The following is a 17,721-nucleotide window of genomic DNA, read 5'->3' on the forward strand; positions in this document are numbered from 1 at the left end:
AATTAATGTACTAATACGACACCTTTCTGTGCGATGTGATTGTGTTGACTCCACCTTAACGTTAATATTGCGTCGCTACACCTGGACAGTCGGAACCACAGAATGGAGATTCCAAGTTCTCTTCCGAATTTTAAATAAATCCTTTTTCTCCTTCAGAGCAGTCCATCAGCATTGTGCGGGAGCTTAGTCCAGTGGAAGTGACAGAACCCTTCGCAGCAGTTTTTGAAGTCGAAATCAGTATGGAGCTGGTGAAACCGCCTGTGTGGACTCTGAACGGGGTAGCTGTACAGGAGAGCCGTGATATCGAAATGGAGAAAGAAGGTACTCTCCACCGTCTCACTTTCAAGAAGACCAAAGCATCAATGACCGGATCTGTGCAGTTTACAGCTGGGAAGAGTAAATCTTCAGCGCAGCTCGCTGTCAAAGGCAAGTGTGTTGGTGTAGCTGCGCAACCTGGCTGCAACATCTCGTGTGGTGAGACCCACGGTTCTAATTCACACGTTTTGCCCCACGTTTAGAGCGTCCACTTGAGATTGCAGAGCCCATCAAAGACGTGAAGGGCAAGGAGAAAAGCTCAGTCATACTCTCCTGCAAATTCTCTGCATCGCCTAAAGACGTTAAATGGTTCAAAGGCGAGCTACCACTGATGGCGTCGGACAAGTACAACATCAAGCAAGATGCAACCAGAGCTCAGATTACTATTCATAAACTGACAGAGGAAGATAGTGGAGAGTACTGTTGTCAGTCTGGACCTGCTAAGACAAAAGGCAGACTGACTGTTGAAGGTAGTGTTTGGGCATGCAAATACTGCTCACCGCATTAATCACATACAGTCTTTAAAATGTTTCTGCTTCTTGTTTCTCTAGTTCGTGAAATTAAGATCACCAGGCACTTGGCTGACGTAGAAGTTGACGAGGACGGCGACACGGCGTTCACAGCGGAGATTAACTACGCGGATGAAGAGGCACAATGGCTTTTGAATGGAAAAGCCCTCTTCACGAATGAAGTAAACACCATCACTCATGAAGGGACTGTTCACAAGCTCACGCTGAAGAACTTGGCTCCTCAGGATGGAGGGACTATTACTTTTCAAGTCCGAAAGGTGAAAGAGTCTGCGACACTCACGGTTAAAGGTAGGGACTGTGCACTGTGGGCAATCACGCAACAAATAACTCATCACATCATATTAAAACGCGGAAATCACAATTGCAGCGTCAGGTTTTATAAAAATGACAGTATAGATTGAAAATCTAACTGTTTTTGTTCTCAATTTCCCTCCAGAGAAGCGTGCTGTGTTCCTCAAGTCTTTAGATGATGTCATTGGAGAAGAGAAGGGAATGATAACTCTGGCTTGTGAGGCATCCAAGCCGAGAGTTTCCCCCATATGGAGAAAAGAAGGTATGGTCTTGAAGGCTGGCCCAAAATATGAGCTTCTCCACACAGGTAAATCTTTGGGGCTGATCATCAAGGACGTCACCAAAGAAGATCAAGGAGAGTACACTTGTGATCTTGGAACGGAGGTTTCTAAAGCAAAGGTTACTGTAAGAGGTTTGTATGTTTCAGGATGGATTTCAAAGTGTTTGTTTTATAAGAAATGGTCCTGAGTGTTACATTTTTGAACCGATGATTTCTGTTCCAGAGATTGGCATTGGAATCACGAAATGGCTGAAGTCTGCCCAGGTCAACGAGGGAGAGACGTGTAACTTTGAATGCATCTTATCTCGCGAGTGCACTGATGAGTATTCCTGGGCTCTTAATGGCCAAACTGTTGCAAATGAAGGACGCTTCAAGGTTGCAAGTAAAGGACGCAAATATATGCTGGCAATTAAGGATGTCACTCCCTCTGATGCTGGGGAGGTGATCTTCACCATTCAAGACCTTTGCTCAAAAGCAACTTTAACAATTGAAGGTAATTGACCCGAACCCTTTCTTTTGACAGGATGATGACAACAAATATGACCTCCAAAAGCTTGTTTTCACTTTCATATTATTGAGTGTTATTTTTGTATTCCAACAGAAAAAGCATCATCGGTGTCCAGAGGACTGGAGAATGTCTCTGTTGTTCAAGGAGAAGATGCTGTGTTTACCTGCGAATTAAGACAGGTTAATTCGACTGTTAAGTGGGCCAAGGATGGCAAAGCCATCAAAAAAAGCCACAAGTATGTCACAAGCCAAGAGGACAGGATCGTAAAACTGACCGTCCATAATACCTCGGCTCAAGACTCTGGAGAGTACAGCTGTGAAGTTGTTGGAGGAGCAACCACCAAAGCCACGCTGGAAATAAAAGGTAGGACCAATCTTGTGCATTTCCTGCACCCGAAAGTCTTACCGCTTCTCCAAAGGATGATATATTTGTATTCCAAATTCTTTCATTTTTGCAGAACCGAGCCATAAATTCATCAAAGTGCTGAAAGACAGTCAAGCAGAGGAGGCATCTTCTGTCACCTTGCTCTGTGAGACCGCGCAAACTCCATCCACTGTGACCTGGCTTAAAGGTCACTCTGAGCTCAAGAATGGAGGTCGATACGAGATGTCCCAGAAGGAGCAGGTCATGACTCTAACCATCAAGAGGCTCGAAGAGAAAGACACAGATATGTACACCTGCGATGTGGGGACAGCCAAGAGCATGGCCAAGGTGACCGTCAATGGTAAGTACATATGGATTCGCTGCTTGGAGTATATGCACGTGTCGTGGCTCATATGCTTCGTACACAACAACGCTTGTATCATACTCAGCATTAATAACATCCCTTCAAAGATATTCATCACTCCATCATCCCTCACTACATAAAACCACTGTAACCAACTCAATGCGTTATTTTAGCTTTACCAGCTAATTTTATTGAGGAGCTGAAGAACCAAGAGAGAAACAAAGGGGAGACGGCACAACTTTGCTGCAAGTTGTCAAAACCAGCTCCTGTTCAGTGGATGAAAGGCTCCGAGTATCTCAGACCTGGAGAAAAGTATGAGATGAAGCAGAGGGAGACCCTCTGTGAGCTTCTTATTAAGGATTTGAAGATGGAAGATGGTGGAGAGTATTCTTGTGTGTGCAGGGACCAGAAGACGTCCGCAGTTGTTAAAGTCAACGGTATGGAATCACCAAGCATCTTCCAAATCATTTAAAAATAAAACCAACATGTGACCACTTTCTCCTAACGAATAATAAAACCTTGGTTGTACAGCACCATTGCCAATTTTCACACGGAAGCTAGAAGGCCAGGAGGCTGAGGAAGGAGAGAGTGTTACTCTGTGCTGTGAGCTCTCTGAAAGTGGAGTTCCAGTGGAGTGGAAGAAGGGGACCCAGGTCCTGAAGTCTGGAGCAAAGTACCAGATGAAGCAGAAGGCCTCCATCAATCAACTGGTGATCAACAGTGTGTCACCAGAAGACAGTGGAGACTACAGCTGTGTGTGTGGGGAGCAGAAGACAACAGCTAGGATTAATATCAAGGGTAGGAAGAGGAGTTTTAAGTACTTGATCACTGAAGCTTTGCACAGAAATAATGGGAAACTAAATATGCAGAGTTCGTATTCAAAAATGCCAATTTTAAATGTGCATGTCACTCAAAATTGTGACTAGAAAATTGTCTTCGCTATACATGTTTGTCATTGTTATACATGTTAAGTCTGAACTGGCTTGCTGCTGATATCTAACCAATTAATAAATACCCAGCCCAACCAGTGACCTTCAGACAGAAGCTGGACAGTCAAGAGGCTGAGGAAGGATCCACTCTAACGCTGCAATGTGAGCTCTCTAAGCCTGGAGTTCCAGTGGAGTGGAAGAAGGGGACCCAGGTCCTGAAGTCTGGAGCAAAGTACCAGATGAAGCAGAAGGCCTCCATCAATGAACTGGTGATCAACAGTGTGTCACCAGAAGACAGTGGAGACTACAGCTGTGTGTGTGGGGAGCAGAAGACAACAGCGAGGATTAATATCAAGGGTAGGAAGAGGAGGTTTAAGTACTTGATCACTGAAGCTTTGCACAGAAATAATGGGAAACTAAATATGCAGTGTTCATTTTCAAAAATGCCAATTTTAAATGTGCATGTCACTCAAAATTGTCACTAGAAAATTGTCTTTGTTATACATGTTTGTCATTATTATACATGTTAAGTCTGAACTGGCTTGCTGCTGATATCTAACCAATTAATAAATACCCAGCCCAACCAGTGACCTTCAGACAGAAGCTGGACAGTCAAGAGGCTGAGGAAGGATCCACTCTAACGCTGCAATGTGAGCTCTCTAAGCCTGGAGTTCCAGTGGAGTGGAAGAAGGGGACCCAGGTCCTGAAGCCTGGAGCAAAGTACCAGATGAAGCAGAAGGCCTCCATCAATGAACTGGTGATCAACAGTGTGTCACCAGAAGACAGTGGAGACTACAGCTGTGTGTGTGGGGAGCAGAAGACAACAGCTAGGATTAATATCAAGGGTAGGATGAGGAGTTTTAAGGATTTCATTTATGCACAGTTGAAGAGAAATGATGCACAAAAGGCTCTTAGATGCACATAAACACATGTGTTTTAACACCGCTGTTGCTGCATGTCACAAATGTCACTGTGTTTTAGGGTGATAGATGTTTGCTATCAGAACTGGTATTAATTACTAACAAACTAATATATGCTTAGCCCAACCAGTGACCTTCAGACAGAAGCTGGACAGTCAAGAGGCTGAGGAAGGATCCACTCTAACGCTGCAATGTGAGCTCTCTAAGCCTGGAGTTCCAGTGGAGTGGAAGAAGGGGACCCAGGTCCTGAAGTCTGGAGCAAAGTACCAGATGAAGCAGAAGGCCTCCATCAATGAACTGGTGATCAACAGTGTGTCACCAGAAGACAGTGGAGACTACAGCTGTGTGTGTGGGGAGCAGAAGACAACAGCTAGGATTAATATCAAGGGTAGGATGAGGAGTTTTAAGTACTTGATCACTAAAGCTTTGCACAGAAATAATGGGAAACTAAATATGCAGTGTTCGTATTCAAAAATGCCAATTTTAAATGTGTATGTCACTCAAAATTGTGACTAGAAAATTGTCTTCGCTATACATGTTTGTCATTGTTATACATGTTAAGTCTGAACTGGCTTGCTGCTGATATCTAACCAATTAATAAATACCCAGCCCAACCAGTGACCTTCAGACAGAAGCTGGACAGTCAAGAGGCTGAGGAAGGATCCACTCTAACGCTGCAATGTGAGCTCTCTAAGCCTGGAGTTCCAGTGGAGTGGAAGAAGGGGACCCAGGTCCTGAAGCCTGGAGCAAAGTACCAGATGAAGCAGAAGGCCTCCATCAATGAACTGGTGATCAACAGTGTGTCACCAGAAGACAGTGGAGACTACAGCTGTGTGTGTGGGGAGCAGAAGACAACAGCTAGGATTAATATCAAGGGTAGGAAGAGGAGTTTTAAGGATTTCATTTATGCACAGTTGAAGAGAAATGATGCACAAAAGGCTCTTAGATGCACATAAACACATGTGTTTTAACACCGCTGTTGCTGCATGTTAGAATTGTGCACCACAGCTCGGATTCATATTAATGGCAAGTTAAAGTCTAATTTTATTGTTCAGATAGAAAATCCTTACCGGTACATTTTTCTAAATATACATGTAAAATATATGTTTAAAAGTGTTTGTACACAAATGACTTTACAACTCAAGATTTTTTCTTTTTTTTTTAAAGTTTAAAAAAAATCTCTACCTGTTCTTTGTGGGTGCACCTGTCAGTCTGTCTGTTCACATGTCCACTAACAAAAATATGTCACATTTTGGGAGGTTGCATGTTTGCCTGAGTTGCCTCACGTGCAGCACGCTCTGTGCTTTAAATGATGCCTATTTTCTAATGATAGATTATATATTTTGGTTTTCTAAATCCACATTGATATGACATTATGGGTAATAAAAAACCCACTGTATTTGATGTCTGCGAAGGTTGCCAGCCATCCAGGTGATGGTACTTCTGGTAGTAAAATCATAACAACTGGACTGTTTGAGATTCTTGAAGACATTTCACCTCCCATCTAAGAGGCTTCATCAGTTCTAGCTGACTGTTTGGGAGTTCCAGCTGCTTGTACTCTTCAGGAGCCACTCACACATTTGGAGCTTCAGTCACCTGGTTGTTGGTTGCTCCGCCCCTCATTATGCAGGTCGGTGAAACTTCCCCTGACATGATGGGGTTCGTTCGTGGCCCAACTCACGCCACCCACTGGAGCACAAGCTGGGTGTCATTAGAACCATACACCACCAGAACAGAGGAAAAGGAAGAAGAACAGAAGCACATCAAGACAGCACTCCAAACCTGTGGCTACCCTGGCTGGGCCTTCATCAAATCCAAAACAACAAGCACATGGCACAGTATGGACGAGCCAAGTCCTCAGGCCACGACTCAGCAGTCCACCTGCATCTGAAGAAGACGGGCACTCGTTTGGGGATAATAACGAACAGGTTTTGGCCAGGGAAGATAGATGGTTTGAGAGAGAAGTGAAAGAGGCCATCTATGTCAAACTGGAAAGAGCTCTGAGACATCACCTGTCACCTGTGCTCAATAGAGCGTTGGAAAAACATCCCCAGGAGGAGAAGAGGCCATTCACACATGGCTACTAACGAACCCCATTGTGTCAGGAGACCCACATAATGAGGAGCGGAGCAACCAACAACCAGGTAACTGAAGCTTCAAATGTGTTAGTGGCTCCGAAGAGTACAAGTAGCTGGAACTGATGAAGCCTCTTGGTTGAGATGGGAAATGTCTTCAAGAAGCTCAGACAGTCCAGTTGCTAAGATTCAGAAACACTGTATTCGGAGTATTTTACAGTGTTCTAAGTCTGAGTTGTTTTTCCTCTCAGCTGTGAAGCTGACGTCTGCTTCAACTACTAAAGGGGAGGCAAAAAGACAGGAGATAAAAGAGACAGTAGAAGGTATGAAAGGGAGGAAAGCCAATTCAAGGTGGACTTTCAGCTTTATGTGCTCTGCCCTTATTCAGCCGTGCATTTGTATAACAATGCTCAGCTCAGGACCTGTAACCTTTTATTGTAATCTTTTGTGCATTGTTGGTTTTTGAATAGGTTTGCTATTGCATGGAGGTTGTCTGAACCAGCTATTCTCAGACAAATTTCGATTACTGGGTCTGACTTTGTTTGTGTTTTCGTAGCGGTAACACTGCCACCTGCTGGACAGACTCCCAAACAGCAGAGTGAGCATTTCAAACAGGAGGTTGTGGGTCATTCACAAGAGCTGAGGGTGGAAGGTCAAGGTAATGACACGAGTTGGCAGAGCTTTTAACGATTTCATGACGTTGAGGATTTTTTTTCTGTCCAATGACTAAATAGCATCTCAAGTTCACCTGAAGATTTTCTCATTGAAATGACGTTTGTTGTAAATTTTAAGTTTAAAAGATTTTGTCTTAAACTCTACTGATAAGTAGCTCTTGCAAAATTGAAGGATTTAAAATTGGTCCTTCTTTCATCAAAAACGTGTTTGGTGTACTGTTTTAAGTTGCAGTTGTTTCTGTCTCAGTTGTGAAGCTGACGTCTTCTGCTTCGGCTACTAAAGTGGAGTCAAAAAGGCAGGAGATCAAAGAAACAGTGGAAGGTATGAAAGGATGAAAAGCAAATTCAGGGTTGGACTCTCAGCTTTTGTGCTCTCTGTCGTCAGTCCCTTGGTATGTCCGTGCCCAGCTTGAGACGTATTTGCTCAAATTTGAACCATCTGTGCTTGTTGCATTTCTGATTGTGCCTTTCAGTTTGATGTCGACTCTTGGTGTTGTGCTAGTTGTGGTTGTAGCATGTTTTGTTTTTGGCGGTCATACCTGCTGGTGATTAAAATGTTCATGTGCAAAATAGTGTTTACCCCAACTTCCTGTCCTTTTGTTTACACGGTATGTTTGTGGCTTTAAGACCTTTGTTAAAATCTGCACCGGTGGTGGTTTCAGCCTTTATGTCTGCAGTTCCAGTCATTATAGTGGTGGTTTTGTCAATAATGTCTCTGCTCATGTACTGGCTTACATGTTCCTTCTGTCCAATGTCTGGCTTGCTATTTTCCAAACTATCTCTTTCAGCAACATAAAATGCTCCAAATTTTGCTTTGCATTTTAATTTACTTTGTTGCATGGAGGCTGAGTCATTGGTATGGAGCCTCGTCTTTGTCCCAACCAGCTGTTCGATGCTATTCTTAGACAAATTCCAATTGGAGGGTCTGACTTTGTTTGTGTTTTCGTAGCGGTAACACTGCCACCTACTGGACAGACTCCCGAACAGCAGCGTGAGCATTTCAAACAGGAGATTGTGGGTCATTCACAAGAGCTGAGGGTGGAAGGTCAAGGTAATGACACGTGTTGACAGAGCTTTTTGACTCAGATATTCTAAATCTTACATTCTACTTTGAGAATTTTATGTTCTGACGTAATACAGTACGTTGGGCTGCTCATGTTCTATTCTCATGAGTATTGTTTTGGAACAGTGTTATAGTTATGCTTTAAAGTGTATTAGTAAATATCCCTTAATGGTTAAAGTAAAAATGATTGCAACTTTTTGTAAGTCGGAGAAAACATTTTTCTCTAGATTAATGTGATCCAAAATAATTCATGCAAGACTGTCCTTAGTTGCAGTTGCTGTGAAATCTACTGCTTCAACCACCACATTTGAGTCAAAAAAACAGGAGACAAAAGAGACCGTAGAAGGTATGAAATGAAGAAAATCCAATACTGGTTTACGCGCCTTTCCGTGCTTTTGTTTTGCTGTGTGCAGCTCAGGATCTACTAGCTTAAATTACAGCTATAAGCTTGGCACATTTGTGGGTTTGTGGCTTCATGTCAGCTCTGGTTTAGCATGATTATGTGAATGACTGAATGTTGTCTGCTGCACAAAATTGTGACCATCAGGTTTGGTTTTTTTTGGACACTTCTGTGGTTGTGAGAATTTAGGTTTATGAGTACCTGCTGGTTGGCAGCTACACTCGATGAGCTCAGGTGTTCAGTACAAATCCAGTAGGTCTGATCCTGGTGCCGCATAGTTCAGATGGATTTTGTTTATTATCATTATGAATTGCATTGCTTCTATGACTTATGCTTGAGTTGCCATGGCTGTGCCGTCTGCGCTACTTTGCAAGTTGATATTGTAGCATTACTTCAATGTGTTTTTGACCAAATACATGTCATTTTTAATTGTTTGCTCTCAGTTGTGAAATCCTCAACTGGTGTTTCAACTGATAAAGTGGATGCAAAGAGACTGGAGACCAGACAAACGCTGGAAGGTACCGTATCAATGGGAGGAATACAGCTGCTAGACATGCTGGATTGGCTTTCACTTTGGTCCGTTCATTAGAATTTTTGCATTTCCCTTTTTATCCAACCTTAAAATGGACAAATACAGCTCATGTTGGCTTATCAGCTACAAAGGATTTTGTATCATTTCCCTTATGTGTTGAATGTGACTTTGTGTCTAGCCCAGTTCCTGGTACCACTGCTGCTCTTCTGGGTTTTGACTGCTGTCATTGGTTCATATTCTTGTTCGTTATGGGCAGTTTTTTGGTGTCCTCTTTCTCAAATGAGCTCAGTTTTTACCCTCAGTCATTCTGTTTTGACCAGACTATTTTGGTCTTGTAGGTGGAAAGTCTTTTTATGGAGCTACAGCATGTCTGTGCTGTTTCTGTGCATTTCGTTGTGTGGCTCTTACGCAGCTCTGAGCACCAGAGCTTCCGTTTATGAAACACATTCATTTTTATTGTGAAGTTAAATGTTCAAACCTGCAAAAGCAGCTGTGCAATGGTCTGATCAGACCAGAGGGTGTGTGATGATTACTGTGGGTTCCATGGTGTTGTCTTATCTTTGTGTTTGGAAATATTGCTGATATAAATATCAGACCATGTGGCGTTATGCCAAGATGTAGAAGTTGTGCATTCAGGCTGGCAACATCTCTCATTTTTCATATTCTTCATTTTTTTGCTTTTGTTTCTCAATTCTGTCTTTTTGAATTCTCTAGTCTCATTAGGTAGGATAAGCCCGTTTATTTCACACAAGATACATGACACAAGACACACATGAACGCAGTCATTAAAAGAGAGGGCTCTGCCATGGACACCTTGCTCAAGGGCACTATAGAAGTGTTCTCAGTCCAGTCCCATATAGACTGAGCCCCACCCTAATTCTGTGTTAGGGTTAGGAAAAAGGTGTCCTGGGTTAGGGGCTATGTGAGGGTTATGTTACATTATTATATTATTATATAGAGAGTTTTCATCCTGCTGTACAAACACTCTTGTAGCTCTTTGAATTCATTGTCTGTTGTTTTAAGTGTTTATTGTTGTGGTCTCCAAAAGTGAATATTAAGGTCTTTTTTAGTATACTTGGCTCCCATATAGAAATATAGAGGTGTGTGTGTGTGTGTGTGTGTGTGTGGGGGGGGGGTTTAAGATGTAATTAAAACAAACATTCTGATTGGATTCTAGTTGGTCCAGCTGTAGTCATTGAAGACCTGCAGAGCCAGGCGGCTGAGGAGGGAGGTACTGTCATTCTCCGCTGTGAGCTTTCTAAACCTGGACTCCTCGTTGAGTGGAAAAAGGAAACCTTTGTGCTGATTTGTGGAGAGAAATACCAGATGAAGCAAACAGGACTCGCGTACGAACTACAAATCTTTGATTTGAGACCCGAAGACTCGGGAAGCTACTGCTGCTGTTCAGAGGATACTATAAGCTCAGCCTCTCTTATAGTAAATGGTAGGATAGAGGTCTTTTTCCTCCTTTTGTATCATTTCTTTCTCACTCTATTTCATCATCATTCTTGATCTTGCACTGAAGATAAACATTATTTCTTGTCGTTAATCAGCTGCGCCAGTTCTTTTCACGAAAGAGCTTGAGAGTCAAGTGGTTGATGAAGGGGACAGTGTCAGCCTGCACTGTGAGCTTTCGAAGTCTGCTGTTCCTTTGGAGTGGAAGAAAGGAGAACTTGGTCTTTGTCCTTGTGCAAAATACGACATTAAACAAGTGGAAACACTGGCAACGCTTATCATTCATGATGTAGACCCCGAGGATTCTGGGAGTTACACATGTGACGCCGGTGACTGTCGAAGTACCGCAAAGCTGGTTGTGAAGGGTACGCTGGTATATTCTGATGGCTTTCATTGGATCAGAGAAATATTTCTATAATGCTAGTATGAATGCACAATGTCCCATCTAATGAAAGTTAAATTTCTAGTGTTGTCTTACAGTGGTTAAGAAAAGACAGATTTAGGTGGTAGTGTAGGTGTTGGCATATCTGCCACATATCGCTCATAGCTTTTTTTTTTGGTTTGGGTAGTTTAGTGTTTGAAACATAATTCCCTTGATTTCCTTTCATGCAGCCCAGCCTGTCCTTTTCAAAACACACCTGCAGAACCTTGAGAGACAGGCAGGAGAGAGCGCTAGTCTTTGCTGTGAGACCACGAAGCCTGGAGCCAGCGTGGTCTGGAGGCACGGTGACGAGGTCCTGTCGTCCAGCAGCAAGTATCGCCTCCGGCGAGATGGAAGTAGAGTCGAGCTTGTTATCTATAACCTGCAGGGAGCAGATGCAGGAGTTTACTCCTGCGATACAGGCAGTCAGAGGACGTCAGCCGTTCTAACCGTGCAGGGTAGGAGCGAGAATATCACCATCGTGCACAAGCTGGAGTCCTACGTCGCCCCAGAACTTGAGCATGATCTGCATCTCTCTGCATTTAGAGATCCAGATTTCCATCTTCTCTACTGCATTTGAATATCCTGTCACACATCTTGCTTCATTTCCATTTCTGACCTTTTTATCTGATGTCAATCCCCGAGTGCCTGACTTTGCCCTCTCTTCAAAAACATTAACACACTCTACAGCGTCCTTGTTCACTTCTTCACTCAATAACACCTCCACCAAAAGTTCTCTTGATTTGATCCCTCCTTCTTTCACACGTCTCTGACCAAAGCGTAACGACTTTGCTGAAATCTGTCTGTCAAACAGAGATCGAGGTCAGCATATTGAAATTCTTGGAGAGCTGCGTGGTGTACGAGGGCGAAGATGTCCGCTTTGAGTGCCTGGTGTCTCGCGATGAGGCACCTTTTGTCCAGTGGAAACTTCAGGATGTTCCACTGCAGGATAATGAAATGAATGTGATCAAGTCTGAGGGCCAGTTGCACAGCCTCACACTCAGAGGTGTAACGATGGCTGACTCAGGAACTGTCACTTTCTCTGTGGGTAACCACACTTCCACTGCTTCTCTTACAGTCAAAGGTAAGAAACCTGTAATGTGGCTGGTTTTTCTGGGACAAGATTCAACACCTTTTTTCCATCCTTTCTAACCCTTGGATGTCCTTTGCCTCTTCTTCTATGGACAAATACATAATTCCTTTTGGTGCTGTGTGTGTGTTGCTCTTGGTTGTCTGATGCTATTGTTGGTTTTACCCTGCGTTTCATATGAATATGTTGTATAAAACAATAACATTTACATAGAAACTAGACAGTATTATTATTGTTGTTCGGTGGCTGTATTCTACGATCCCGTAGTTTCCTCCCCAATTAAATGAAAATATTCATTCTGCATTAATGCTGCTGATGCCATAAAAATGACATAATTGTGAGTATAAATAACTGCTTTAGTTTCTGTTATTATCACTTGGCAGCTGCCCCAGTACTCTTCAAGAAAGAGCTGGAAAACCAAGAGGTCCTTGAAGGAGAAGAAGCCATCCTGGCCTGTGAAACGTCTCACCCAGACTGCAGAGTAACCTGGCTAAAGGGCTCAACTGTGCTCACTCCTGGGGAGAAGTACAGTATCGAACACCGAGCCGCCACTCACACACTGTGCATACACAAGCTGAATGTGAAGGATAGTGGAGAATACACCTGCGACACCGGCGACAAGAGAAGCTCCGCGACACTGATGGTCAAAGGTAATCCGGCGCCCAGCGTGTGTGACAGCTGTTTTCATTAGTCAAGATCAAACGGAAGCATAAAATATTTGATCTTAGAAACTGGGTGTAAATGCCTTATGGAAACTCTGCCCTCCCATCATCTCATTACCCCTCAGAGCACGTGCGCATCCTCCGGGAGCTCCGAGATGTCACAGTGACCACTGGTCAGGATGCCGTCTTTGAGGTGGAGTTGTCACACTTGGGAGTGACAACAGGAGAATGGTGGCTGGGAGACAATCTCCTCCAGAATAATGATTTAAATCAAATGAGAAGTGACGGCAGAGTTCACCGCCTGGCCCTGAAGATGGTCACCACAGATGAATCGGGGGATGTCGCTTTTGTGGTGGGGAAAGAGAAGAGTGTGGCCTGCCTCCTGGTGGAGGAGAAACCTAAAGGTGAAGAAAACAATGGCTGACTTAAGATTTACATTAATCGTGCAAATAAAATCTCACTGTGTTATAATATTAGGCATGATTTTTACATTAAATGATACATACAAATGCAGCTTTTGAACTGTCTTCTGGGTTTGGCATATTTGCAGTGTTGATCCTGGAGAAGCCACACAACACCCTGGCATTAGAGGGTGAAACGGTCACCCTGTCATGCACTACATCTGACTCCAAAGCCCCTGTGACCTGGAGAAGAAACAGCACCGTCCTCCAGGCAGGTCTCAAGTATGACCTGATAGACAAGGGAGCGTTTCACCAGCTTTGCATCCACAACCTGCTGCCAGAAGACTCGGGAACATACACCTGTGATACTGGAGATGCACAATGTGACGTCAGCTTGACTGTGGAAGGTAATAAAGGATGCGTCAAAAAAACCTTTGTTCTAACCTATTTTACCATAATAAAGTGGAGCTACTCTATATAGATATTCACATATTCTTGAACTTCAGCTTGATCTCAACCCCATCTGTCCCGGAGTCCCTTTGTACCATAAACACTTTTTCCTAAAACCCCTCCCTTTCCCCTATTTCAACTATCTGATGCCATCCTTTCCACCTCGACTCAACTCAGATTTCACATCTTCAACAGGTTCCCCAGTGTTCTTCCGCAAAGAGCTCAAAAACCAGGACGCTGTAGAGGGTGATGGTATTAGTCTGCGGTGTGAGCTGTCTAAACCAGGTATTCGAGTTGAGTGGAGGAAAGGGGGCATGGTCATCCAACCCAGTAAGAAGTATGAGATGAAACAGGAAGGATGCATTCGGGAGCTTTGCATTCAGAACCTGATGTCTGAGGACAGTGGCTACTACACCTGTGATGCAGGAGACCAGCTCACGACAGCGGCTTTGGCAGTGCAGGGTAGTCGATTCTTTTTATTATTATTTCTTTCTCTTGGAGTGTGATCAAGATAGATTTTATCCAGACTATCCCAGTTTAGCTCATGGTTCAGTTCCATTTTGGACTAACGCAAGCCTTGTATAGCTTTCATTTCATTTTAGTTGTATGTGGTGTGGTGCTGTGGTCTGTTGAAGGAATGCAGATATGAGTTAGATGTTCAGTGTATGCAAATGTGTATTTTTTGCTCAACAGTGAAAGAAGTCGTCATTGTGTGTGGTCTAAAGACCACAGATGTCTTTGTGGGAGAGTGGGCAACCTTTTCCTGCCAGCTGTCTGGTAGGGCACCGGGCAAGGTCCAGTGGTGGCTGGATGGCACCAGGCTGGAGAATAGTGCCTTTACTGAGATAGGGCTGAGCCAGGGCCACATCTACACACTCACCTTAAAGAACCTGGCTCCAGATGACTCTGGCACTGTTATGTTCAAAGTTGGCAGTTTAACCTCAACAGCCAAGCTCTTAGTTAAAGGTACCAAATAATAATAGAAGACTTTTTTTTCCCTTTAGAACTTGCACTTTTTCACTATACATATTTACCTTAAAACATATTTATACAATCTTGATTCTAGAGATGAGTTTCTATAAACCATTTATTCAGGAATAGTAAAAGGCACCTATCCTTGATGTGTCCTTGAAGTAACGCCCTTTTTAGCACAATAATAGTTTTATTGGACACATGGGTAGTATAATAATTGGCAATTAAGGCACTATTCATTTTGTTCTCTTTATTTTTCAGTTTACACACAGTCCCATCAGATTTAGAATCAGGATTGTATTTTCATTGTGCATATTTTTAATTTAAGGAAAGTAAATAACTCTACTTCTAATAGTCATGAACAGTGGTGTTTAATTTACTGCTTCTTTTTGCATGTGCATTTGTTTCCCAGCCCATCAATAATATAAGTTGCAGTTTCATGCTGTGTGCTTTGATGTAGTGTCACAAGAACTTGGGTGCAGCAACACAGCAAAGCACTTTTACAAGAGCTGAGCGTTCTAAGCAATCTTATTCATGCTTATTTTTGGGGAATTTGCACCTTGAGCGGACCTTGTGTTGTCATTATGATAAATCATTGACGATCTTGATCACACCATAATGTGGGCGTGATTGGTTTCAGTCTTACTTGTGTGTCCTGTGACTGGTAAATATTTAGGGCTTTACTGTGCTTCTTTTACAGTCATCTAGGCTTGGTTCTCCCTTCAAAAACCCTTTGGGGTAATCAAAACAACTGTAGCAAGATATACCGCAGATATACTGTAGGAACTGTACATTGTTGATAGTCAAATTTATATATATATCAGTCTCAGTTTTAATGCTCATTTTTCAGCCCTTGACTATATGAAGCCGCCTCTTCAGACAGTATTTTCAGTCTATTTTTCAGTACTTCCCAGCATAATGAAATGTAAATAACTTCCCGTGAATTAATCCATCATTTACAGTTAATTTGCAAACGTTTCCTGGACTGCAGCTACCACTTTAAGAGACCTGCCCATCAGAGGTGGTTCAGTTTATTGCTGTAGGGCCTGAAAGTGTTTTGAGGTTCTGCAGAGTTGATTAATACTGATGGTTTTAAAATGTTGTGTTAGATAAAGTGCTGCTCCACCCATCCAAGCAGGCCAGCTTTTTATAAATAATATCCCTCCCTGCCAGTCCTGCCCCTAACATTTATACCCTTTAACCACCCCCACCTGAGATTGGCATTCATCTATCACCCCTTGCTGTTTTACCATCTGCCAATTCTACCCTCATCCCTGACACCTGGGCTTTTTACCCCACCTAAAATGAATAATATTTGTACTTCACTATTCGGCCACTATGAAAGTCACAGAAGACTTATTTCTACACCGTCAGATTTCAAACTATACAATCTGTATGAGCAAAAAAAGATCAAAATCTTTACTGAGGTTATAAAGCCCATATGTCCTTTGGCATGTCCTCTTTTTAAATTCAAATGTAATAGCCCTGACGCTATGACCCCCTGACTCCAACCTCAGATCCCACCGTGGAAGTGGTGAGCGAGATGGAGGATATTCGCGTGGTTGAAAACCAACCAGCTGAATTCATCTGCCAGTACTCAAGGCCAGTCAAAGCTCAGTGGAGGAAAAACGGGCAGCCTTTGTGGGCTGATGGCCGAAGGGTGGTAGTGGAGCAGGACTGGAATGTGGCTCGTTTGTACATAAGCCGCGTGTCCACTGAGGACGGGGGCACGTATGCCTGTGAGGCAGAGGGGACCTGCGTGGTTGCTTCACTTCATGTGGAAGGTGAGGTTTCCCTCCACATGGAAAAAGCGCCAACCTTTTGAGTCTCCTCTGCCCCTTCATACCCCTCATTTACATGTCTAAAGAAATCATTTAAAGACGTTAAACATTCTGCTCTGTCAAAATCTCTCTTGACTGAGATTTTCATTCTTCTTACAGCCAAACCCATCACCATTGTCCAGGGCTTGGAGAATGCGGAGACCTTTAACGGAGGTGAGGCACTGTTTGAGTGCGCGCTCTCTCGTCCCGAGAGCAAAGACTGCCGCTGGCTCCTTGACGGGAAACCAGTTAAAGAATCTCCCAGTACTGAAATTGTGTCATTTGAAAATGGCCGTCGTCACCTGCTCCTGTTGAAAGAACTGTCAGTTAAAGACACGTGCATGGTGACCTTCGAAGCTGGCACAGCCTCCTCATCTGCCCAGCTCTCCGTCAAAGGTGAAGCACCTCTGCAGGTTGTAATGACCTGAATTACGCTCCATGCAAAATTAACTTGACTGAGTTTTGATATTTCTCTAAAAAGGCTGGCAGCTGAAAGTTGTCAGGGCTCTGGAGGACAAGATTGCTGTAGTTGGGGAGAAGGTGGAGTTTTGTGTTGAGCTCAACGAGCCTGTGCCTGCAGCAGAAGTAGCCTGGTATGCTAATGGGATTGAGATAAAATCCAGCGACCTCTGGACTAAGAGGGCCGATGGGGGCTCATATCGTCTTATCTTAAGACAAGCACCCCTTTTGCCACAGCAGGAAATTACATTTGCTGCCAGAGATGCTATCTCTTTGGCTAAACTCACTATCATCAGTAAGTTTTTTTTGACTGTTTTCATATCTTGTCCTTTTTTACGAATTAAATTTGAAAAATTTGAGATCGCAAATCTTTCTTCTTTCCAGCTGTTCCTGATCCCCCAGAGGACCCCGAGGTCCTAAGTCAGACTAAACATTCTGTCACGCTTTCTTGGTTCACTCCCCTTCACAATGGTGGGAGTCCCATTATGGGCTACAGGGTGGAGACACGGCTGGTAGACTGCACCTTGTGGCTGCCGTGTCATTCTGAACTTGTGTGCAACACAGAGTTTGTTGTTGAAAATCTAACACCAGGCAGTGGATACAGGTTCAGAGTGGCAGCCATCAACCGGGCTGGAAGTGGAGAGCCTGTTGAGTTGCCTCAAACCGTGCAGCTAGGTGAGTAGGTTTATGGTTTAGCTCTAAAATAGCGGTTACCTGTGACAACGTGTGTTCTTCTCCTTAAAGTAT

The 17,721-nt window shown here is 43.5% G+C and overlaps 1 protein-coding gene across 2 annotated transcripts in view; it reads left to right on the forward strand.

The window, feature by feature from the left end:
- obscnb (obscurin, cytoskeletal calmodulin and titin-interacting RhoGEF b) overlaps nt 1–17,721 on the forward strand; it is a 40,928-nt gene that overhangs the window by 12,961 nt on the left and 10,246 nt on the right. Inside the window, exons 27-58 of one of the 2 annotated variants that reach the window (XM_029830585.1) lie at nt 157–426; nt 519–785; nt 867–1,133; nt 1,282–1,548; nt 1,640–1,909; nt 2,018–2,287; nt 2,382–2,648; nt 2,825–3,088; nt 3,183–3,449; nt 3,671–3,937; nt 4,159–4,425; nt 4,622–4,888; nt 5,110–5,376; nt 6,827–6,898; nt 7,132–7,233; nt 7,497–7,571; nt 8,199–8,300; nt 8,581–8,658; nt 9,156–9,230; nt 10,422–10,688; nt 10,798–11,064; nt 11,312–11,578; nt 11,935–12,204; nt 12,594–12,860; nt 12,998–13,276; nt 13,423–13,680; nt 13,919–14,185; nt 14,417–14,689; nt 16,213–16,479; nt 16,636–16,911; nt 16,997–17,269; nt 17,359–17,649. In XM_029830585.1, coding sequence (XP_029686445.1) covers nt 157–426; nt 519–785; nt 867–1,133; nt 1,282–1,548; nt 1,640–1,909; nt 2,018–2,287; nt 2,382–2,648; nt 2,825–3,088; nt 3,183–3,449; nt 3,671–3,937; nt 4,159–4,425; nt 4,622–4,888; nt 5,110–5,376; nt 6,827–6,898; nt 7,132–7,233; nt 7,497–7,571; nt 8,199–8,300; nt 8,581–8,658; nt 9,156–9,230; nt 10,422–10,688; nt 10,798–11,064; nt 11,312–11,578; nt 11,935–12,204; nt 12,594–12,860; nt 12,998–13,276; nt 13,423–13,680; nt 13,919–14,185; nt 14,417–14,689; nt 16,213–16,479; nt 16,636–16,911; nt 16,997–17,269; nt 17,359–17,649 — 7,503 coding nt within the window. The remainder of the gene's footprint in view (nt 1–156; nt 427–518; nt 786–866; nt 1,134–1,281; nt 1,549–1,639; nt 1,910–2,017; nt 2,288–2,381; nt 2,649–2,824; nt 3,089–3,182; nt 3,450–3,670; nt 3,938–4,158; nt 4,426–4,621; nt 4,889–5,109; nt 5,377–6,826; nt 6,899–7,131; nt 7,234–7,496; nt 7,572–8,198; nt 8,301–8,580; nt 8,659–9,155; nt 9,231–10,421; nt 10,689–10,797; nt 11,065–11,311; nt 11,579–11,934; nt 12,205–12,593; nt 12,861–12,997; nt 13,277–13,422; nt 13,681–13,918; nt 14,186–14,416; nt 14,690–16,212; nt 16,480–16,635; nt 16,912–16,996; nt 17,270–17,358; nt 17,650–17,721) is intronic. The other variant, XM_029830586.1, reaches the window with a different exon arrangement.

This window comes from Takifugu rubripes, chromosome 22 (genome assembly GCF_901000725.2).
Source record: "Takifugu rubripes chromosome 22, fTakRub1.2, whole genome shotgun sequence".
NCBI lineage: Eukaryota > Metazoa > Chordata > Actinopteri > Tetraodontiformes > Tetraodontidae > Takifugu > Takifugu rubripes.